At 37.8% G+C, this 23,807-nt stretch overlaps 2 protein-coding genes and 2 pseudogenes across 2 annotated transcripts; 2 read left to right on the forward strand and 2 right to left on the reverse strand.

Moving 5' to 3' along the window:
- Window positions 1-1,115, forward strand: part of LOC107689506 (disco-interacting protein 2 homolog A-like) — a 143,471-nt pseudogene extending 142,356 nt beyond the window's left edge.
- A 1,318-nt stretch (window positions 1,116-2,433) lies between these two features.
- Window positions 2,434-13,774, reverse strand: LOC107689504 (sacsin-like). Its single transcript, XM_016487511.1, has 2 exons — window positions 13,701-13,774; window positions 2,434-13,627 (listed from the first exon to the last, which is right to left on the reverse strand). The coding sequence occupies exon 2, from the start codon at window positions 13,560-13,562 to the stop codon at window positions 2,760-2,762; it is 10,803 nt and encodes a 3,600-aa protein (XP_016342997.1). The 5' UTR covers window positions 13,563-13,627; window positions 13,701-13,774; the 3' UTR covers window positions 2,434-2,759.
- A 16-nt stretch (window positions 13,775-13,790) lies between these two features.
- On the reverse strand, window positions 13,791-22,389 carry LOC107689520 (sacsin-like; the record flags this gene model as incomplete). The annotated part of the gene is made up of 8 exons (XM_016487524.1): window positions 22,287-22,389; window positions 18,608-18,662; window positions 17,528-17,615; window positions 17,302-17,413; window positions 16,626-16,772; window positions 14,069-15,497; window positions 13,889-13,977; window positions 13,791-13,801 (listed from the first exon to the last, which is right to left on the reverse strand). Coding segments are annotated over exons 2-8 (1,911 nt in total), but the record flags the coding sequence as incomplete, so codon positions are not given.
- A 1,017-nt stretch (window positions 22,390-23,406) lies between these two features.
- The window catches only part of LOC107689505 (zinc finger protein 239-like), an 8,254-nt pseudogene continuing 7,853 nt past the window's right edge, over window positions 23,407-23,807 (forward strand).

Genomic DNA, 23,807 nt, shown 5'->3' on the forward strand with positions numbered 1-23,807 from the left:
GTGCTTTAGTATGTTAGTCAACACATCAAAAGTAAAACTTTTAATTTGACATTATTACAAAGGGCACTTTTTAAATGTGCACTTAAGTGTGTTAAGAAACAGTCATGAAAGTGTGCTCTCTTTAAGTATAAAGTGACTTTTTATTTAATTAATATTATATCTGCATGTAGTTTTTTTTTTTTATAAACTTTTCAGATTTGAAGTACACTACAAGTGCACATCAATACAGTTCAGTGCACTTCTTTTTCACAAGGACTGGTCTGCTCATTATCATACTCAACTAAAATGTAGTCAGCAAACATTATAAAGAGGAACTGTTGTTAAAAGAACAAGTCAACAACATTTTCTGTGATAATTGACTGCATGCCACGAATGCTGTTGACCAATTTTCATTTAACTGGAAGCATTCCTTTAAGACTTCCTGAAGACTGTGTTTTCCGTATGAATATCTTGCTCTATAAGATGTTTCATTTTGTTCCAGTTTGTGTTTGATTTGCTTTTCCCGACAGCCATGTTTTGCAGTGTAGATATTCTGCTTTTCTTAATTAAATACAGCTTTCATCTTCTCACTCTCTCTCACCCTCTCCTCAGTGCTGTGTTCACTTGGACAAATCTATTGGTGGTGGTCGTGGAGCTTGAGGGGTCAGAACAGGAAGCCCTGGATCTTGTTGCCCTGGTGACCAACGTGGTTCTGGAAGAGCACTATCTCATAGTGGGGGTTGTTGTGGTGGTGGACCCTGGAGTCATTCCTATCAACTCCAGAGGGGAGAAGCAGCGCATGCACTTGCGGGACGGCTTCCTCGCTGACCAGCTGGACCCTATATATGTGGCCTACAACATGTGAGAATGTGTAACATGGAGGAGGAACCAAATGCCAGAAAAATCTGCATATGCAAATTTACAATGGAAGCATGGGGGATGTTCGGACAGGCTTGCCTCTTCCTCCGCAAACATGAAGAGTCCTTGATGGAGCTATGCAGTTTATTTTTTATATCAAACTGTCAGAATGCCTTGCAAATAAAACTCTGATTCAGTGGTCAGGGCAAATGACTTGATCACATCTCCTGTTTTCTTGTGTGACACAATTATGAGTTCAGTTTTTATTCAAGCACACTTGTCCTCAGGGCAAATGACTTGATTTCATCTCCTGTTTTCTTGTGTGACACAATTATGAGTTCAGTTTTTATTCAAGCACACCTGTTCTGCACATACGACACATGCGTGTTGAATGTTCCCTGTGTGTGAGGAGGAGTGCCTGATGTCAAAAACAGGATCCATTTTTGTTTGGTTTGTTCTCTCTTTACATCAACATGCAAATCTTTGATAAATGTTTTATCTGGAGACCAAATGGCAATAAGGAAATGGATATCTGAGTCTTTGTTTGCAAGAAAGCAGTACTGAAGGTGTACTGTGGAAATGCTGCTCCATAAATTCACAAGCTTATGCATTCCCAGCTAGTGTTTCAACATGGGCCTTAAATATGTTCCATATGCCTGTGGACTGCTTGTTATTTGTATTTAATTTTCCCCCCATTCTTTATTAAAATGTTTCATTCATGTGTTAGCTTTTAGACTGTGCAGGACAGGAATCAGTGTAATAACAGTGAATAGATGACGAGTCTTATTCAGGTAACCAAGTCCAAGTCTGAGATATATTTCTGCTCAAATTTACATTATGTACAACATTTCAGGTTTGAGCAATTTTTTACAGTATGACATCACCATTCACGACTGGATTATCTTATATTCCTGCAGATGATTGTATGAAGGTGACATTTTTAGTCTCCTACATATTACTGATTAAAAAGAAAGTAGCATTTTTCATTAATTCATTAAAACATACCAAACAGATGGGATCGTTATTTCAGGAAAAAATGACCACTGCAGGTGAGGGCTTTTATTCTTCTTTTCATTACCGTGTTAAAGTGTGATATTTGCTTGTATTTTTCAGACGCACTGTACACCGCATTGGCCAGCACTGTAAAGACCACTTCTAACAATGCTTGCTTTCTTTTATTGTGTTCATTACGTAAAGGACAGGCAGTACGCCTGCTGTAATTATGTACAGAATTTGTGTAATAAGTTATTATTGGGACAGCAGAAAACGACAAATACTTTTGGCATGGTTTTTGCAGTGGCATGGAGGAAACCAGATGCTGCTCAAATCGAAGATTCATTTCTTGATCAAACAGAAAGGGGAACAACATGAGACACTATTCATGTAATATTTTATATTGCAGTAGGCTCAAGAAGTGGTTTTGCTGCAAGGATTGTAAAGCACATACAGCATCTGTATCGCAGGATGGTTGTGTGACTGTTAGTGTTCGATTTTTGCAGTTTTGTCATTTAGTGAATATTTGGTTGAAACACCTTTTGACTTCTGTTAATATTTCTTAATAAAAACCATGCATTTAAATGACTGACATTGAAAATGTTTAATTCTAAAGTGATGTTTAATGCACATCTTGCAGACAATGTTATCCAAAGAAACTTACATTGCATTTAAGGTAAACATTTTATTTCATTCAATCCCTGGGAATTGAACCAATGACCCTGGCACTGCTAATGCCATGCTCTACTGTTTGCTACAAGAAATGTCCAGTATGGAATAATAAAAATGTTGCATTTAATATTAAGCAAAAGGATAACTAGACTGACAATTATGAAAACATGATAATAAAGGTTTAAGAATTTCCAGTATGCATGCTAGCAGTACTAAACAGATACAGATGTGGAACATTAGTATAGTTTCAACATATTTCAAGAGACGTAGTCTTCTATTTTTTTTAAAAGCTTTGTTGCAATATCCAGTGTCATTCTGGCATTATTAACACCAAATTGCTTGTTTGGAATGTGAGGAAATTGGTGATAGTTCGGATATTGAGTTTTTTTGCCATCAACACCAAGTTCTGTCAGTTGCCTCACAGTGCTTGGTAAAGAAGCCAACTGTGAGCTGAAATGGGACACCTGTAGAGCAAGGCTAGTTATTGAGCAGTTGTTGGGATGGTGTCCACTTCCCCTGTACATCGCTGCTATCAGGGCTTTTTCCACAGCCTGATGCACTTTAAACAGACACCACTCTGAGCTTTCTCCTCCAGTGTCATTGTGAGCTGCTCTGATGTCACACTGAGCCTGTTCATACCAGCGTTTTGCCTCCCCTCTGTTTGGCCTTGGAGCTTCTCTGTGGTATGACCAGAAGTTATAGTGCCTTCTAGAATAGTTCTGATAGAAACTTTCACGTCCCCTCCTGTGACTTCGCGCCTCTGTGTTCCACATATTATAGAAATCTCGAAAGTCTCTCCAGTTCGAGGATGTGCTCTGTGCAGTTTTCCCTTGTTGTAGTTCCTCAATTTTGTTTTGCAGATATTTGAACGCCTCTGTGGCAAGTACTTCGTTGCCTGGGTTCTTGTCTGGATGCCAGCGGAGGTAGAGACGTTTAAGGGCTTTTTGTTTGTCCTCACTTGACATCTTCCAGATTTCGTTTAAGCTTTGGTCAATTTCTCTTTTGATCTCTTCTAATGTCTCAGGAAAGACTGTTTTGGGTGGAGGTCTAGATGTCAAAAGACGTTCTATATCTGTGCAAGTGGACCCTTTTGACACAGTTGCCTTCGTTTCCCTTTTAAATTGGTAAAGGTCAAGAGAGCTTACTTCAATGAAGTCATCGTTGCCAACTTGAATTTTATATCTGGCAGGAAATTGTCTTGCTTGTCCCAGTGGATCATCCACTCGCTCGATAACAATGGCGTAGAAATATTCACCGGAATCGTCCTTGCTGAAGCCAACATACTCTCCACTTTCAAAGTTGTTGAGGAAGTTCATATCAAGGCAGTCATGCCATTCTTCAGGTATATGACATCCAGGTTTCGGTAAGGAACCGTGTCCTTCCTCCTTGTGGCCACTGCTATGAATGCCATATTTTGCTAAGGTTTTCTCAACATCCTCCATGTTGTCACACAGCAAAAGTTGTCCAAGGACTAGAAGGCTCGAGGTGGTCAGACAGTTCTTTAGAAGAGCATTGATTTCTTTCATAAGACACATATTAACTTCATTTACTACTTTGTGTGCCATGTCATCATTGTGTATTAAGTAGAAACTGCATCCATTTTGCTGTTTTTTCACATAAACATCTGTTTCAGCCTTACTACCCTCAAGTGGCTCCAGGTTTAACAGAAGCTCAGTTTGAAGAGTTTTGCAACAGATAATTTTTATTTTAGAAAAGATTTCTTCGCACTTTTCTGCAGCATCAGACTGTGAAACACTGCCTTTGCTCTCTTCTCTGATTAGACAGACTAGTCCATAAAGAAATGCAGCAGAAGACAAGTGCTTGTCAAACCAGCCACCAAATTCACACTCCCCTTCATATTCACAATATTGGACACTTGTTCCCTCCAGCTTTTCAGAAATTACATCCGAGAGAAATTTGGGGCGAACATGCTCAGGAAGGAACTGCAACAATGTTTGATGTTCATAGTGATCATTTCCAAGATGACAACAATTAAATTTTTCTAGCAGTTTCAGCTTGGTTTCCAAAGGTCCCTCGAGTCTTGCAGCCTGAAAGAAGGTGTCATTGAAAAACAAAGTGCAGGAATCATAGATTTTCCCATCTGTTGATGGGAGATAAAGTTGGTTGTTTGGGAAAAAAAGAGTTTTGTTCTGTTCCTTTTTCAACAGGCAAAACAGCTGTTGTACAACACGCTTCACAGTTTTCTGCTGATTTGCTTGAAGGCTGTCTTTGTCAGAGCTATCAGAATAGATTTCTTGAAGAACAGTGCTATATTGTTCGATGGTAGGCCTTTCCTCTACACCAATTTTTTTGAAGAAGTCTTCAAATTTCATATACTTTGAGGGAATGTTGTACAAGTAAGGCCTAAACTCAAGAGCATCATGTAGCACAAGTGCTGTCTGTTTGGCCTTCACAAGTGTCGTCTCATTTTCCACCAAAATAATGGGGAGGTCTGAGAACAGAGAGGCGTCAAAATTTATTGATTGTAGGTAGGCGTATGATTTGCTAAATACGTTTTTTCTTGTCTCCAACATTCTGTCTGTGTGGCATGTAGACCTACAGATGTTTTTCAAATTAGCAGCTATTTTTCCAGGGGGTGGAGTTTCCAAGGCTCCAGCATCTTTCATTTTCTTCATGTGATGTGGAGAGCAGTATTCTAAGGGCAGGATTGGCATAGATGTCCATATCAGATATTGGTGTTCACTGTCTCTGCCAATAAGTGATCCACTGATTGCAACAACCTCCCTGTCTTGAGCAAAGGCCTTGTGATAATCACAAAGCTCTTGCTGAATTTGCACTGGGAAGATGAATTTAATGTTAGCAACTCTGCTCAGTAAATCAGACTTTTTATCATTACTCTTTGATAAAACAGTCTTAAACAGGAGTTGTGATCTTTTTTTAAGAACACCTAAAGGAATGTTGCCTCTAGTTTCAGATTCAATTTGTTTTGCAAACTGAATTATTTCCTCATCAGACACTTCATGTTTCAATCCAAGGTCCTTTAAGAGATGATGTGCTTCAGTACATTTACCTTGGAAAATCTCCCAAAACGTTTCTGGCACAAATCTCTCTTTTGGAAGCATTTCCCTGTAAAGGTGTACACTGTCATCATAGAAGTATGAAGCCACCTGAAGAGAGCCTTGGATGTCTCGAATAAATCTGACCTCTTTCAATGCAGAAACAATCCTGTGATCCACTGGTCCAAGTTCCACTAACAACCGCAGTAAATCACGAAGCTTGTCCTCTTTCGTCGTGTGCACAGAGGGAAGAATAAACTGTACACAGAACTCCAAATCATTCAGAATCTGAATTTTTAGACATTCTGCCAGTTCTAAGTTCACCCAGGTGTGCTTCAGGAAGATACTGTCACATCCATCGACATGGTACAAATTTGGAAAGTCATTCTGATGCTTAGAATTCAGAATGAATACCATTCTGTGTAAATCAATCCTTTCCCGTTTTCCAGATATTGACTCAAACAGGGGCAAGGACTTGAGCATCGACACATGTTGACTCTTGTTATTGGAATCTCTGATCCCATGTTGTAAGAAGCTCTGAAGATCAACACATTCCTCTTTTGATAGCTCCTCAAACTGTGAATGTGCTACATGATAAACCTGCCCCAAAACAGCACTGCTGTCTCCTGTTTGCAGGAGTTCTGGATTCATATTGAGACGGAACTCACGACTGAGATCAGTGAAAAAGACGAGGTCTATTTTCATCAACCCCAGTTTTATGAGAATGGATGCTACTCTTTCATTTTCATACTGAATCACTTTTGATATGTTCTTCATTGTTTGTAAGAAACGTGTGTTATTTTGACTGGGGCAGATTACTGGTAAGATAGGGCTGTCGTCAAAGTGCTTTTTTATCTCACTGAAGACATTCAGTTTTCCATTTTGGTAGCTTTTCTCTTGATTATCAAAGAAAGTCCACAATGTTTTCAGCCATTTGATTGTCTCTGTATCTGCTTTGTAGAGCTGACACCTTTGATCAGGCAATGACTGCCTGAGCAGTATACTGATTTCTGGTTTCAAATATGTTGCTGCTATGTCAATTGATATGCCCATAATAAACTTTCCGTCATGCAGAATTTGGACATGATTTATGTTGACAACCATATCTGCAAACATCTCCTGATGTCCTTGGAAAAGACTGCTAAATCTTGATATCAGTTTTGGGGATTTAGAATCAAAGACTCTTAACATCTGATCTTCTGTGAGGAGAAGAGGAAGCCCACTGAGGTCATGGACATTTTTTTCATTGACATTTTTCAAGCAGAAGCTCAGAAGTTTTAAGCATCTTGTTTTGTTTTTGATCAGGGTCTGGTTGATGGGCAAAGGCAAACTACTAGCTGTCTGGGAAGGATCATTCAGTGATCTTTGCTTCAAGAAATTCATCGCTGTTGAAGGACTGATTTCTGCCACATTCACACCAGCCAATTTGAAGTTGTCTTTTATTTCATGCATTTTCCAAGAGTGTGGCACTAATTTCATCCCAGTGTCATCTAAAATTTTGAAAATTCCATCATGCTCCTCAGTTGTAAAATATGGACAATTTTCTGAATGTGGTTCAGACACACTGCACCAGGTAACTGTGTATTTGTGCATTTTTGTATCTTGTAAAAGATGTGATGACTCAACAGGAACTGAGTGTGCCGTGGGTATGACAAGAAGGTCACGTTGGTTGATTGATCTATAGACCTCATGAATCATCTCATGCCAGACTTTGTCTACTTCTTGGGAAATGCATGGAAAGTATTTAAGGCAAGAAGACTCAAGCTCTGTCTTCAGGAATACAAGAGCAGTAGGTGTATCTTTCTTCATGGCTGAACAAAGACGTAACAGGAGGTCAGCATAGAGTGGTGAAATAATGTTTTTTTTCAGTAACTGGTTCCACTCAGTCTTCACACTATCACCATCCTCTTTCCACAAGTCCCTTCTAGAAGAATCTACTTCAAAATTTGCATTCACGTGGACTGGTAAACCAGTTTGTCCAGGTAAAGGCAAAGAACAAAATGCCCTACCAGTAAATTTGTGGTTAAATGAGCTGCTCCAACATGCAGCCAGAGCAGCTTGAGGAACTTTGAAATAATCCTGCTTGTTTTTTTGCTCATAGTTTGGTTCTGAAAAGCCAAAGCACTCTGCAATGACCCACTGACTTTGTATAATTCCAGATGAGATTTGCATGCCATAGATGGTTTTGGATGGTTCTGCTGTTCTTAACATGAGGGAATCTTGAACATGTCTGTGAAAGTTTTCCTTGCTTACCATGCTCTTCTCTGTGTATTTCTTCTCAATAAGGAAATAACATTTTGGTTGTTTTCGATCTTCACTGATTTCTGAGAACTGTATTTTTGTGATGTGTTTCAAGAAGAGAATTAGTCCTTCAGGATCTTCAGTCAAGGCACAGTAAAGTTCATTCATGTCACGATCTGTGACTGTATGTCTAGATATTTCAGATTTTTCTGCCATTTTCTCTGTTCTGAGAGGGAGCCTGAACATGGTTCCAGAATTGAGTGCAAACATTTTTGGAAGAAAGGTATGATAAACATCCTCAAAAGACTTTTTAAATTCGTCTTGCATTGAAAACTTGCAGCCTGGGGACTGTTTTGTTACACCTTCCACGTACTTTAGATTTGGATCAGAAATGCAGAGCCATTTGTCACCGGTCAGGATAGATGGACAGTCTGTTAAATGATACACTGAATTGAAGCCAAGTCCATATTTCCCAGTTCGTCCTAAACTTCCATGTTTTCCTCCTTCCCCCAGCTGCTGAATACCTTGCAGATCAGCATCAGAAAATGTTCTGTTGTTGTACACACAAAGTGCTGGGCCTTGAGCCAGTTCCCATTTCTTTCCAAATATCTTTTTTGTTTCATGTTGTCTTTTGTCCCACACAAAGTGAATTTCTGTTGCCTCTGCATCATCAGCATTTTGAATGAGCTCTTTCAGAATATCCTTTTTAGATGGATATGCATCAATTATATTTTTTATTCTGACAGTTAGTTTCTCGGTTTGTCCAAACTCCTTGGCATGGATTGAAAACCCACTGACCAAATGATTCTTCAGAGTATGGTGTCTTGTTGTCATTACACCAAAATGACAGGCCACAGTCCGAGGTATCAGCTCATGGGAGAGCTTGACACCAGCTGAGACAGGCATCCATGGGCTGTCATTATATCTCAGCTCTTTAGAAGATGTCAGCACTCTTCTCTCATCAGGTATGAGACAGTTTGTAAGCTTTTCTTCTTTAATTTTGTACAGCCCATTCACGAGTATTGCAACACAGTTATGGAGGTCTGAAGTGGAAAGAGGCTGAGATCCATATAAAGCTTTCATTTCCTCAAGTGCAGCAATAAATTGCTCTTTTGTGAATTGTTTTTTGACACCAATGCAGTCCCAGAGCCTCTCAAATTTGGAGAAGATGACTGGAAGTACATAGAGATATGGTTTCTTTTCAAATTCTTCACTTCTGGCCACTGCCTTCATATTTACAAAGTGATCCTCAATTAAAATGAATGGAAATGATTTTGCATGGCCAATAATTGGATTGGGATCTTTCTGTTCCAACAAGTAATTGTTGAGATATTCATAGCAAGACTGAGCAATGTTGAAGATATCAGTCTTTTCAAATCCATTGCAGTATTGGTGTGCTTTTAACAGCTGCTGAAGCACCGTCTCAACTTGTGGATTTGTCCGTACTCTCAATTTCTGGAGAACTGAATCATAACTATGTATTTGAAGTTTTGAATGATCAACTGTGAATTCTGTCATGCTTACTAAATTTCGACAACTTTTACTATACACTTCAGAGGGTTTTTTAAGAACGGTGTTGTTCTTGTTTTTCTGATCTAGAGGAGATAAGGCAGGAAGGAATGGTATTTGAGACAGTGTGTGCCAGAGCAAGGAATTTACATCTTCTGTGGAGTCTTTCATTAACTCTATGAGACACTTAATACGTTTTTGACATTTAGATGTATCCTGCTGCCAACCACTGGATATCTTCCCTGCTCTTTCTATGATGTCTTCCAAAGGGAGGCGGTCACTCAGCATTCCCAAATCGGAAAGTCGTTGAATTCTTTTTGGTGAGAGATAGTTATTTGCAGTTCCCTCAAGAAATCGTTCTTCCTCAAGTTCATACAAACAAGCCACTTTGCCAGAAGGATTCACAAGTCGATTGATAAATTGAAGCTTCTGACATTTCTGTGTTGGAATGCAAGGGTAACTTTTCAGTATGTCATCAACAGCAGGATCATTCAAGTCGATGGCATTCAGAACAAGCACATTTCTGTTATGTGTGTTCACAGCACTCAAGTTCTTAAACACAATGCTATAAAACTCAGGCCAGTTGATCGTTTTCTGTTTGATCATTTCCTTGAAGCCACAATCATTGAAACTGTCTCTTACCCATGTTGGGAGAGAAACAACACAGGAATATGAAGCTCCCAAGCTCAAGAACACTTTCATGGCAATGTCTCCAACTGCTTGGTTCTTCTCAATTTTTGGATTCAGAAATCTTGCCTTGTCCATAGAACACCAATTATGTCCATTGCTAAAAAGATCCAGAGATTTACCATTGCCATTCTGCGCAACTGCTGAGTAGAAAGACTCAAACAGGGGTAAAAATGCTTTGCTTACTCTCTCTGCATTAGGCCAGAATGCATAGAAGGAATAGTTCTGGATGTGTCCATTTTGGGCCATCTTCTTCAGCTCAAGCAGTGTTGTGATGTAAGCAGAGGTTACAGCATCTTTAAGTAAAGCTTTGTTCCACTCAGACTTCACTCCTTTTTCCCATAGGCCTTTCCTATTTGATGTGACTGCGAAAGTCCCATTCACATGAACTGGAAGACCTGTCTCAATTGAGAGAGGAAGAAAACAAAAAGCCTGGCCAGAGAGGCTTTCATCAGGAGACCATGCATTAGTTTTTGCTTCTCTGTGCAAAGGTACAGCTATACCTCCAATTGGAAATGAAAACACATGCTCTTGATCATTTCTTTTCTGGAACATTTGCAAGGAATCCTGAGTTCCAAAACATGAGTACAAAAGCCAGTACTGGGTGAGGGATCTCTCTGAATGCTCCTGAACTATTTGAACAATGTGTGCTCTGTTGACATCAATAATGTTGTGGCATGTGATATCAGTATTTCTGAAAGTGCTCTTGATCTCTTGGAGATATGTATCATTCGAGACAGCAAAAGAATTCATGACTTTTCTGGATATTTTGAGAGGAGTCTGAATCTGATCATGCATTAGAGGAGTTGATGCATTTTCAGGGACAATTTGAAGGGACAGAGATGTAATGCTTTTGAGAAACAGTAGGTGAGTTTGTGAGTTGTCAGTCCAATGATTTTTAATACTCCTAATGCGATCTTCGTCATATACCTTTGAACTGATCTCTGACTTGTTTGCCTCCTCCAGAGTGCGAAATGGTAATTTAATCAAGGTGCCATTATAGGATTTCTTGCTGTTTTGCACTGACAGATCACAATCAAAAATACCTTCATAAGATTTAAACTGTCCAGGAAACCTTTTGTAAAGCCGTTCCTGGAATGGGTCGAGTTTAATTCCAGGGTTTCCTTTGCTGAGTATGTGCTTTTCCAAATGGGTGATATTTGGATCAAGTATGAGAAGGCTGTTCCCACTCAAAATCGAGGGAATATCACTCACATGGTAAACAGCATTAAATCCAAGCCCAAACTTTCCAATCATCTTAACTTTGTTTTCCTTTGATGCTGATCCCACTTTGACAATGTTTCTCCAGTCTTCTTGTGAAAAGAGCTCGTTGTTGAAGATCCAAAGGCATGGTCCATTGCAGAAGGCCATTCCATCATCAATGAGGGTTTCAGGGGGGTCTCTGTGTTTTCGGAAGTCAAGGAGGAATTTACATGTGGTTGCCCCAGCATCCTCAGCATTTTGTAGGAGTTCTTTGAAAATGTCACTTTCTTCATCATACTCTTTAAGAATGTTCTTAATTCTTTGAGTAATTGGTTCAGATTGCCCACATTGTTCTATACCAAATGACTCTTGCTCTGCTTGTATTAACTGTGGTTTTAAGATGCGAGTACTTAAGAATGGGACTTTCAACCATCTTGCAGTGAGGGGTTTAACTTCCTCATGAATGACATAAAATTCCTCATTGTCTTGTTTCAGGTCATCTAGTGCTTCAGCACTTATGTCACAGAAGACTGTTTTGGACAAAGACTGGAGAGTACATTTTTGGTTTTGTGCCATGACAGGCACAGGTGTGCTGTCCTTTAAAAGCTTCTCATTCTTTCGTATCCAGTCAAGAATGGCAATTGACACTTCAAGTTCTGTCGAGTCTCCATGAGGAGGACACCTGCGGTCAATTCTATGTTTTATGTCATGGAGTATGCCTTCAATCTCCTCGTCAGAAAGTGTTTTCTTCACACCAAATTTTGTTAGCAAGTTTTCATATCGCAAAAACTCTTCAGGCACTTTCTTGATGTAAGGACTTAGATCCAATCCAGGTGGATAGGCTAAAACTATATCTCCTGGACAGACAAACTCACTTTTATTCCAGATCCAGGGGATGTATTTTGTGTCCATTAAATCTCTGAAATTTCTCATGTTGTCCTGCATGAATTTATAGATACTGTGCAGCTTGGTTTTAAACTGAAAATCTGAATTTGGGTTTACCATTGATCTCAGTGCAGAGAGGTTCTCCAAGACTTTTTCAGCAGGAGGGGGCTCATAAAGTCCAAGACTGTTGCAGACATGTTTGTTTAGCTCAGAGCTAAGTGGCATTACATATCCAACAATTGAAGAATACACTGAATCCCTTACTTCAGTAGGCTTATACAAACCTCGCTTTAGATTTCTGCAGATGCTTCCATTCAAGAACTCTGGATTTTCACAAGGCACCCACTTCCTTTGCATCAACTCTCCTATCTGCATCTTGGTGAATTTGGAAAGGAAATCATTCGCATTCAGTACTCGAACAAGAGTATGTGCTTTTTTGAATGCCTTATCTGGTGAGTGGACACAAAGCTTTTCAATATGATTTATGACTTGGAGTATGTTTGCTGTTGATAGTTCTTTTTGGTCTGTCTTTAAGCCAAGACGTTGCAAACTCTGAAGCATTTCCTGGGTCTTTGTGTAAATGGGTGGGGGAAAGAAATCTCCTTCAAAAAGGTCCTGGAATGTCTTGTTTCTTGGATCAAAAACATTTGAGGCTTGTTTGCGTTCTCCCTGAGTTGTCTCAATAAAATTGAGACTTTTTGTTTTTGTGAACAGCTGCTCACTTTGTGAGAGTAGAATGCTACCATTATTTAGAATCCAGGTCATTATTGTCTGTTCCTCACCATTTTTGAAAGAGCCTGTCTTAATGCAGTCAACCAAATGAACAGCTACTTTTGCTGCATCCAAGAGTTCAATATTCAGAAGAGTCAAAAGTCTGCGATCAGCTTCATTTGCACACTGTACAATGGTGTCAGGCATTGGCAGATCATTTGGAATGGCTGGATTGGTGGTTGAAACAACTGCTTGCTTTGATTTAACTGCAACATATTTCCCAGACATCATTTTGAAGATTGGCAACATGGAAAGTAGGTTCTGTTCAGCAACTGAGAGAGAATCCAAAGAAGAGAGGTACACTTTCAACTCCTCTCTTTCATGTGATGAAGCAGAGGCAATGCCTTTGATGACCTGATCTCTGTTGGAGTTCACAATGACTTGTAAAACATTTCTTGGTGAAGCTGGAAGAACATAACTCTCAATGTAATGATGTCTAAGACACACATCTCTTTTTATGACTGTACATCCCACCATCCTTAACACTTTCTGAACATTATTTGACAAGTTGGACCCTGTGCTACTCTGAAAGATCAAAGTTGTGTTACTCTGCAACCTTGCTAACAATATAGAATTGCCTGAACTCTGCAGTGGCTCCAGTGGTATTAAAGGCATGTTAATAAAGCTGCTTAACTCATTCCATTCAGCGCTAAGAAACTTCCAGAATTCAGCCAGCCAGCTCTTTGGTGGATGATGATCTTCTGTTGTTTTCCATGTCACATGACCTTGGGTCACTTTCCAGTCCATGGGTAAGTGCTGCTTTGTGAGTGCAACAACATGTTGTGCATCCAAACTGATTATGTTGTATATGCCTGAAACACACACAATATTAATTTCATATTATTATAAGCATTCCAAATAAAATATATGAAACTATTTTCTTACTCCTTGTTGCTAGTTTCCTTAATTGCACAGTGCAAAAATGGCTCAGATCGTTGGGTAAAAACCTCTCTTTACAAAATGGCAGCAATTTATGTTGTATATGCCTGAAACACACACACACACACACACACAATATTAATTTCATATTATTATAAGCATTCCAAATAAAATATATGAAACTATTTTCTTACTCCTTGTTGCTAGTTTCCTTAATTGCACAGTGCAAAAATGGCTCAGATCGTTGGGTAAAAACCTCTCTTTACAAAATGGCAGCAATGTTCTAAATAAAGAAAAAAAAATATTATTACTATTCTGACAGCACAATATAAACACACTAAATAATTCAAGTAGGAAAGAGACTCAAACTTTACCTTGGAAACTTCTCATTGTCAATCAAAACAGTCTTCTGCACTCCATTCCCAAATGAAGTGAAGGTTCCATCACTGAGAGGAAGAAGCTTAAGTCCTTGTAGCTCTGTGTACTTTTCATCAATGAGAGCAAATTCAAGAAGAGAGTATTTGTCATCTTTACTGAGATTTTCAGCCTCACTTCTGCGAAGGACATCTCTAACATAAGATGGAGTCACCCATGTCAAGGTATCACTTTCAGGGAAGATTTCTTGAACATCTTTCAAAACATGTTCTGGGACTGTGACCAGGTTCTCTCTTTTAGCAATCAATAATCTTGACACTGCAGACATTGTGTCACGACGTATATTGTTTACTGGAAAAACTGCGTCTGAGGGAGACACCCAGATTTGCTCATTATCAGCAAGGTGAAAGATCTTGTATTCAAATAGACCTTTCAGAGTATTTGTTGCAACTTTATGCCACCTCTCTTTATGTACAGTCTTCGATAGGTCGGGCCAAAGATTGTACACAGTAGGGGAAGGCAGGGCTGATTTTTCAGATAATTGAATGGCATCTCGGATCATCGTGAGATATACATGGGGAAGAATATCTTTTGTGAGCAGCTCATTCCACATCGCAGACTCATCATTCTTCTGATCCTCCTCTTGCCACTTGATGAACCTCCGATTGTCTGTCAGGCCAAAGCAAGCATTGATGTGAATGGGAAGCCCAGTTTTGTTTGGTTCATTATTTGGAAGTGGCAGAAAGCAACTTAGTCGCCCATTGCAAAGTGATCTGTCTTCATCTAATCGAAACGCTGCATCAACTTGAGGGTAGAAGCTCAGCTTATTAGCTAGAGAGTCAATCTCTGGTATATGTCCCTGTTTCAGAAGGCAAGTTGTCACAAGCCACTGGGACCTTGTTTCTACCATTTGCTGGCAAATCTGTGATACTGTTTTAAAACATGTTTTTCTGTCAAACAATTCTTTCTTGATATAAGAAAGGTCAGTGATAAAGTTATTTGACACTGAAACTTTGAGCCTGTTGTTGCAGAGGCCATTGGTGTCAATATGTAGCAAAGTAATGGATGACACATTTCTCAGGAAAAGAAGACTGATGTCCGCATCAGCAATGAAACTGTCAAATAGCTGATTAACTTTTTTGGAGTCATATAAGTTATCTGAGATCTCTGAAGCCTCATTACGCAGAGGGAAACGGAAGAGCGTTCCTTTAAAGTATTGCTTCTCACTGATGACCTTCTCCCAGGAACAACTGTTGACTTGATTGACAATATTTTGAAAGGGCTGAAACTGATCTCTGAATTTCAAAAGGCTCTCTCTGTCCTCTTCATCATTCAAAGACCATCGATAGCCTTCTTCATCCTCTCCAAACATCTTCTTTTGTGGGTCAAAAATGGCTAGGTGTTCAGAACTGACGACACATGGCAAGTCTGTAAAAAACAATACAAATATATTTTTTAAATTGTTAGCATCACTAGTGTTGTGCTAAAGCCCCTGTCAGAATCTAACATCCAAAGTACCCTGATGGCCAGTTATTTGTTAAAACTGATGTTGCAGTCAATCAGGTAAATGCAATCAGATTGTTGATAATACACTGTAATCAGGATGCACCGATTCTGGCCAATAGAGATATTACATTTATTTTTATCCTGAAATTAGCACTTTATAAGGATCACAACAACATTATAATAAATGGTCACATTTAATTTTAAGGTTCAATTCTCACTATTAACAAACCGTAAACTACGACTAATAAATAAACTCCTAATTTGCTGCTTATTAATAATTAGTAATGTAGTTGTTAAGTGTAGGTATTGGGTATGATTAGGGATGTAGAATATGGTCATACGGTACAATACATATGGTACAATATATATATATATATATGTACTAATAAACAGTCAATATGTTAATAATAGGCATGCTAATAAACAACTATTTAATAGTTAGAATTGGTCCCTATACTAAAGTGTTACCTAATAAACAGTTTGGGGACTGGCTAAATACTGTATTTAATAGTGTTATTAAATGCATGTTATTTTTAGTGTCATTAACTTGGATGATGAGTTAGACATGATGGAAAATTACATCTAAATGTAAAAAATGGTAAATGACCATGAACAATAAAATGTCCAGCATCACATTTTACTATTAATAATAGACTGACCATTATACAAGGTTACTTTAATCTGTAACAGTGTATTTCTGTTGTGATACCTAATAAAATTGATAAGCATATAGCCTACCCTCTGACAATTTAACAGCATAGTAGAATTCAAAAGGCAAATTCATTCTTTTAAACACATCATTCCGTCAAGCTAATCTGTAAGCATACTAACCATTAGAAGGCTGAAGATACAAAAAAAAAAGGACATTTGATTTGATCATTAGTAGCTTAGTTTACATAATGTGATATATAATTAAAAAAGATATTAACTGACATATTGTGATGTTAACACTTCTTAATCAACAAGCCATACTGTAGGATTTCTAATCAGAAGGCACTAAAATACCTAATAAAGTTATATGAGACAATCTGGTAATGTAACACATTTTACCTGTAATATGATAAACTGAGTTGAAACCTATCCCAAATCTCCCAACTTTTGTTGGGTCATCCTGCTTGATGCTTCTGCCAACTCTCTGAATACCCTCCCAGTCTTCCTCTGTAAAGGCTGCATCATTGAAGGCATAGAGAGCAGGTCCTACCAGATCAAAGTTACAAATGGTCATACAAAAATGATCAAACAAAAAACTTTAACATTTAGTTTTTTGCATAGTAAATAATTTCAGTACTAGTCCTAGCAGATAAAAATGAATCATATCTCCAATACTGTATGCACTCTTGTGCACTTATTTGCAGCCTATTTATTTAGGACTAAACAGTGATTTTGACCTAGTTTTGGATATCTGAGATACAGTTTGAGATACAACAGTGGCAACTGTTTTTTTTCAAAAGAGGTGAAGCACAGATCTCTGTTATTAATGGCAAAGTGTTTTTAAAAGTTTGATTTAGTATAAAAAGTAATTAACTTAACTAAATAACTCAAAAAACCATTTACAAACAGAAGATAAGCTGCACAACTTCTTCATCGCTGTAACATGAATAAGGAAGGATAGGTACCCAAACAAATGCAATGCCCCTAGAGTGTAATATCCTTTGCTGCAGGCTCTAAAATAATTTTGTTTCTAGTGTGACCATCCTTTAAATCTGCTCCCATTGTTTAAAAATACCTTGATATTTTCTGAGCTCTTCAGTCCACAGGCTGTGAGTCTCATAATGTCTCTCATCATGAATAAACACCACAGTTGAAGCTCCTGCATCATCTGCATTCTGTATCAGCTCCTGATATTTTATTAGATAATTATTATTGACAGATGATATATAAGGTGCATACCATTTGATGCAAAATGATTCATGCAATATGTAAATATTTTTTTATTTTAATTTTTTACCTACCTTCAATATTTGTCCCCCATCTGGGTACCTTCTCAAAATTTCTTTCAAGTAATCAATGAATGGTGGAGACGTAGCACCAAATTTATTTCTACATTGAACAATGTAAAGTTTATCACAAACTGCACAAAAATGCATACAAATCAAACTCAAGGTTCAATGTGTAACAGATAAAGTAAAAAATTAGATTAATTAATGCAAGTCAATTGTTAGTATGCTTGGGATTATTTGTAAAATATATTAGTCTTATTACTGAATTTTTCATAAACTCCTACATACTTTACTAACAGTTCACTTTTAATCAGATATTAAAGGGATAGTTCACCCAAAAATGAAAATTAGCCCATTATTTATTCACCCTCAAGGCATCCTAGGTGTATATGACTTCCTTCTTTCAGATGAATCCAGTCAGAGTTATATTTAAAATTGTCTTTGATCTTCCAATTTGTTTAATGGCAGTCAGCGGGTGTAGCAGTTCATCAGTCCAAAAGAAGTGAAATGAAGTGCATCCATCCATAATAAAAAGTGTCTCACACGGCTCCGGGGTGTGAACAAAGGCCTCCTGTATTGAATCGATGTATTTTTGTAAGAAAAATGTCCATATTCAAAACGTAATAATCACTTTAATCTAGCTTGCGCCAACAGTTGTACACGGAAGCAGCTCCGGGAGGATGACGTATGAGGTCAGTGTTGCGCATGCGCCGGTGAGTCTCGTGAAAACCAACGTTTGTTTACAGGACTTTACAGGGTTTAAAGTTTCTTTACAAATCCTCGTTTTGTACTTCTAATAAGTGACCGTTGTTTTGTTTTGATCTCTCCCCTGCGCTTCAGTGTTCGTCACTTCTGAGCGGCGCATGCGCAACACCAACGTCTTACATCATCTGCCCGGAGCTGCTTCCATGTACAACTGTTGGCGCAAGCTAGATTAAATTGATTATTACATTTTAAATATGGTTATTTTTCTTACAAAAACGCATCGATTTGCTACAGGAGGCCTTTGTCATTTTCTAATTTTAATTTTTGGGTGAACTAACCCTTTAAATTGGCTTAAACATAAAACATGCAGTGAATAAAATCACTTACTTCTTTTTCTTCTTTTGCCTTGATGCTGAACTCATTGTCTTTCTTTTACAGTCTCCTGTGTGGTTAAAAAAAAGCTGTTTAAAAAAACAATTAACTTTCAAAAATCTTAAAAGATGCATTCCTTTGAACAGTTGTTCTTATTCCATTGCCATTGTTATAATATATATATATTTTCCATGTAGTAGTTTGCACTGCTTTCTTGGGTCTCTTGTGGCCTATAGCTACAAAACAGTTCACCTTGCAAAATCTGCAAAATATTAATAGTTTAAAAAATGTAAAAGCGTTTATAAAAATAGATTTTTTTTTCCGTACTGCCCAGAATAAGCTATTTCATAAAACAGATGTATACGTATAGTCCAAAAGGCAAAATAATTATTGAATTTACACAAACCAATCAGTTCAAAAGTTTACATATACACTTGATTCTTAATATTGTGTCTCATAACCTGGATGATCCATGACTGTTTTATGTTTTTTAATAGTTGTTCATGATTCCATTGTTTGTCCTGAGCAGTTAAACTTCCTACTGTTTTCTACCATCTTCTGAATACTTACCCCTCCAGTTCTACTCTGCTCTGATCAGGATTTGAACCAGTGTTTCCGGCATGGGAGGAGGGCTCTCTAAATTAATGTACATTCTGCAATGTGTCACACGTACACTTTTTTTTTATCATATCTTTCTGATATTCAAAGGTCTCTTAAGCCTTCTACAAACTGTGTGATTTCATCAATCTTATAAGAATATTACAGATTACATTCACACTGTGCAACATGTATCTGATAAACTTGGGTACGACATGCATGCAGACTGTACGATGATGACGTGCTAGTGGTAAACAAAAAGAGCATGACGAATCACAGTTTGGCAGCTGTACTTTTTATGTGTGCTGAAAAAAAGAAGAAGCTGCAAAAGAGGAGGGAAAATAATTTGAGGTAAGCAGTTTTAAATTTTAGCACCATGTCGCTGAACAACACGCTATTTCATGTTGCACTTTTATTGGCTGGTCAGTAAACGTAGGTCATAGCAGGAAACACACTGTGCGCTGATCATGCTGAATTTCTGACACTGTCAGAAAATGATCGTATAGGCTATCTTTGGTCACAAGACTGTGACAACAGCCATCTTTGAACCTCTCTCATTGTACGACATAAGACCACCGTTTAGGATCCACGATCACAGAAATCGCCACAATTGTTTCACGATGACAATCTTTCATCTAGGACAGTCGAAAATCATGCAGTGTGTCCTGTGTTTTACAGCCCTCCTCCTCAGGGTCACCCTTCAATTCCTTTATACTGTATTCAGTCACCACAGAAAATGAGTATACTTCAAAAATGTCAAATATCTTAAGTTATAGGCTAATTGCTTTTATACTGTCTTGTAAGGAACTGTTATTATATGTCAGGGTCCTGCCGTGACAGTCTTGTCGCTGTTTAATGTTTCTTTCTTTGTCCTGTGCTTAAGCACTTTGTCTTTGTTTGTGTTGCTATGTGCTCCTCTTGTCTTGCCCCCTTGTTTAATTCTCGTTGGGCTGATTGTGTTCACCTGATCCTCTGTTCCCTATTATATATATCACAGTTATGTTCTAGCGTACATGTCTAAAGTATATCAAAAAGAATAAATCAGTCTTATAAACTCCTTGCTTTAACTTATAATCTGCATGCACACTAAACTATAGTAAAATTTATTTATATTATATAAGAAAATTTCTTGCAGGTTTTAATGAAATGTTATTTAATAACAGTATGTGTCCAGTACATGCCTCAGGCTTGCATAGTATTGTTAAATCACTTATCGGACTCCTTAGTAATCCTCCTTAGATCCTGAACCTGCTCATTTTGTTATTTTTGAGTCAGACATGCTACTTCAGCTGTGTGTCTTGTTTCGACAACTCGGAAATAAAGTTAAATTAATTTGTTCCCTGTCTTGTGTTGTACAATTTGCATTAAAAAAAGTTCTATTCAGTTCCATTTTGTGAACCCACTCAACCGGTTACTTCCCTGAGAACCAGCTCAAAATAACTATTTGTTCAAGAATCAGATATCACTATTCCATGCAATTTGATTTTTTTTATTTTTGCAAGTTTCAGGTATTTATTCTTAGTTTTATTTTTCATTTGTTTTGTTTCTCTAGTCATAGTTTTTTACATCAGGTTTTATTTTGTTTAATTTATTATTTTCTCTCTTGTGTCATGCCTTGTGTCAACACCTTGCATCCAGTGTTGCCAATTTGGGGATTTTGTCGCCAAATTTAGCTACTTTCTCATTGTAGCTGCAACTTTTTTTTATTTTTTGCGACAAGGAGCTATTTTAGCTATATTTAAATTAAACTAGCAATTTTTTGGCGATTTTTTATTTTTTACTTGGCCACACCCTGCCGTAGGCCCGTGACCTCTCACGTTTGCTCTCAATCTCTTGTTCATTGTGAGTCTTGTGTTCATTCCTGCCCCGCCCTGTATCCTGATGTTTCCTGGCCACTGACTCTCACTGCCTGGCAGCATGACTGGTGTATCTGTCTGATATACTTAAGTGTCAAGCCTCTGGCTCTGTGAGCCTCCACCTAGAAGCACGACTGGTTCTACATCTGAGAAATCAAGCTTATGGTTTCTGCATGGTCTTCCCCGCCATTATCCCGCTTGGTGCTCCCTCTTCCTCCACAACCCTCAAGCCTGTTGTCAGACTGGTCTCAGTGGTCACCCTCCCTGCCTGTCGTCTGCCCTTCCCTATACTGTTTGCACTGTTTCACACCTCACTCTCCTTGTGCTCCGTGTACAGTCTTATCAATAAAACACCATCACTACTCAATCCGGGTCCTCTCTCTTGCAGATCCGTAACAATATATTTATTCCTTTCTTATTGTTTCAAATGTAGCTAGGAGTTCAATTTGAGTTGAAGAGGAGTTAAAAAAAATAGTATAAACTGCTAGTTACATTGTTTCTCTTTTTCTCTGCTTAAAGTTACATTATATATGTTATTTATTCACCTGTGGTAAAGGTATAGGTAACCCAAAAATGAACATTTTGTCATTTACTTACCCTCAAGTTGTTCCAAACCTGCATGAGTTTCTTTCTTCTGCTGAACATAAAATAAGATATTTTGAAGAATGTTGGTAACCAAACAGTTAGCCATTGACTTCCATAGTATTTTTTTTTTCATACCAAGTCAATAACTAGGCTACCATCAACTGTGTGGTTAATATTCTTCAAAATATCTTCATTTGCAATCGTTGCATATTTCATCGTATATTTTCTTTATAGGTATTTTTTAAGACATATAAATATATTAAAAGATATTTGTTTCCCAGAAGACGATATAAAATCACTTGTGGACTAGCCTATATGAAAACACACGTGTTACCTAAAGTAGCGTATCAGATGCTAAATGAATGAATGAATAAATAAATAAATAACAATTTAATAAAATTAAAATATAATAAAACCACATTTTGCAGAACTGCAAGCCAAACCTCTAAACTGGTATGAAAGGAACTCAATAAATGGAAGTAGTATAAACGTTCAGAAGTTGTTTGCTTATGCCTTGCATCAGCCAAAATAGAAAAGATCTAGGCTATATTGTTATGTTATATTAGTTTAATACTATAGCCTATTACTAAATATTACTATAACTAAAAATTGCATTTCAAAAACTCATGTAACTTCTGCATGAGGTTTTCTCCTACCTTTAATGGTCCTTATGGGTCATGATGATGCTTCCACTCGTATACCGCAGAATGAAAGCAAAGCGATCAGAAGGACACAGTTAAACCCTCTCAGTGCGCACAATTCGAATTGGCACACGCAAAACAGGCTATTTTCGGAGAATGGAAACCTAAAGAACCCTCTAGGTTTCCGTTCTCTGGAAAGAGCCTGTTTTGCGAAAATGAAACGTACACTGCTCTTTCACGCTAAGTTCAATGAATGACTCCGGAAAATAACTGTTTTCACGCAGAGTATCTCCGAATGTACAAAACTCTCAGGAATACTTGAAAACAGAAATATTATTTTGCGTGCGCCTTTAGGGCACTTTGTATTTTTAATCAATGTCAGTTATTCTCAAGATCAGCTCCTTTTAATGCAGCAGATAATCAGGCATTTAAAAACGTTAAATATGTTTCAGTTAAACGAGCACCACAGAAATTATGGCGAGGGTGATATGATGACACCTACATGACTATCGAAAGAGAAAACACCTGAACAGAAATAATAATAATAATAATCATATTAGGTCTACTATAGGCCTACTATACAATAAACAAATAAATAAATAAACAAATAAACAGAATTATGAAAGCCTTTCCCCTGATAGCACACATAGCCTACATCTCGGAGACGTCTATTTGATGTCTGCATTTACATCTGCAAGACGTATTTTTTAGAGTGTTTGCTCATCTGCAATACGTCTATAGGACGTTTCCTGTTAGATGCCAAATAGACGTCTATTAGATGTCTTTAAGATGTTTATGATTTAGAATGTATGTAAAACTGACATCTGAAAGACGTCTGTCAGATGTTTGTCCAAAGCAGATGCTTTCCAGATCAAGAGATCTTTAACAGACATCTTGCAGACGTACATGTGCGATCTTAATGTATTATGATTTACGGTGGCACAAATAAATTGAATGAGAGTAATTTAGCTGAAATCTGTATTTACCCTATTTATTAAGGGATAAGTAAACATAATTGTAAGTGTTCTTGCCATTAGACAACTTTTATTTTGATAGCATGACAGGCTGCTTAGGCTACTCTATGGCTTCCACGAAGGCGAGAAACTGATTTCCGTACAGACTAGTACCAGTGATAACATCTCTGTCAGTTCGTGTGATTTTCGCAAAAACCTGAAATGCATTACATGTCGCCATCCTACATTAATCTCCGTCCATCTGCGGTGATTTAGAGTATACTAGAACCACATGGACAATCTGACGCGAGTAACTATATGCAGTGAATAATGTAGCGAACTAAGAGATATTAATAAAAACTTAAGTTATGTTTTTGGAGGAAACGGTGATGAAAGGGGTGAGTTTGCATGTTTGCAATTGCTCTTGGATGTTGCGTAATCACGAACGGGGTGAACGCAGGACATGAGGAAATCTGTCTTATGTCCTCAAAATGTTTCCACTTTTTAACTCACCCTTGCGTCACATTCATTTTTGCTTGTCTTGTTATATATATAACTGGGCGTGGTATATATATATATATAT

This window comes from Sinocyclocheilus anshuiensis, unplaced genomic scaffold (assembly GCF_001515605.1).
Source record: "Sinocyclocheilus anshuiensis isolate Anshui unplaced genomic scaffold, SAMN03320099.WGS_v1.1 scaffold1199, whole genome shotgun sequence".
NCBI classification, from domain to species: Eukaryota; Metazoa; Chordata; class Actinopteri; order Cypriniformes; family Cyprinidae; genus Sinocyclocheilus; species Sinocyclocheilus anshuiensis.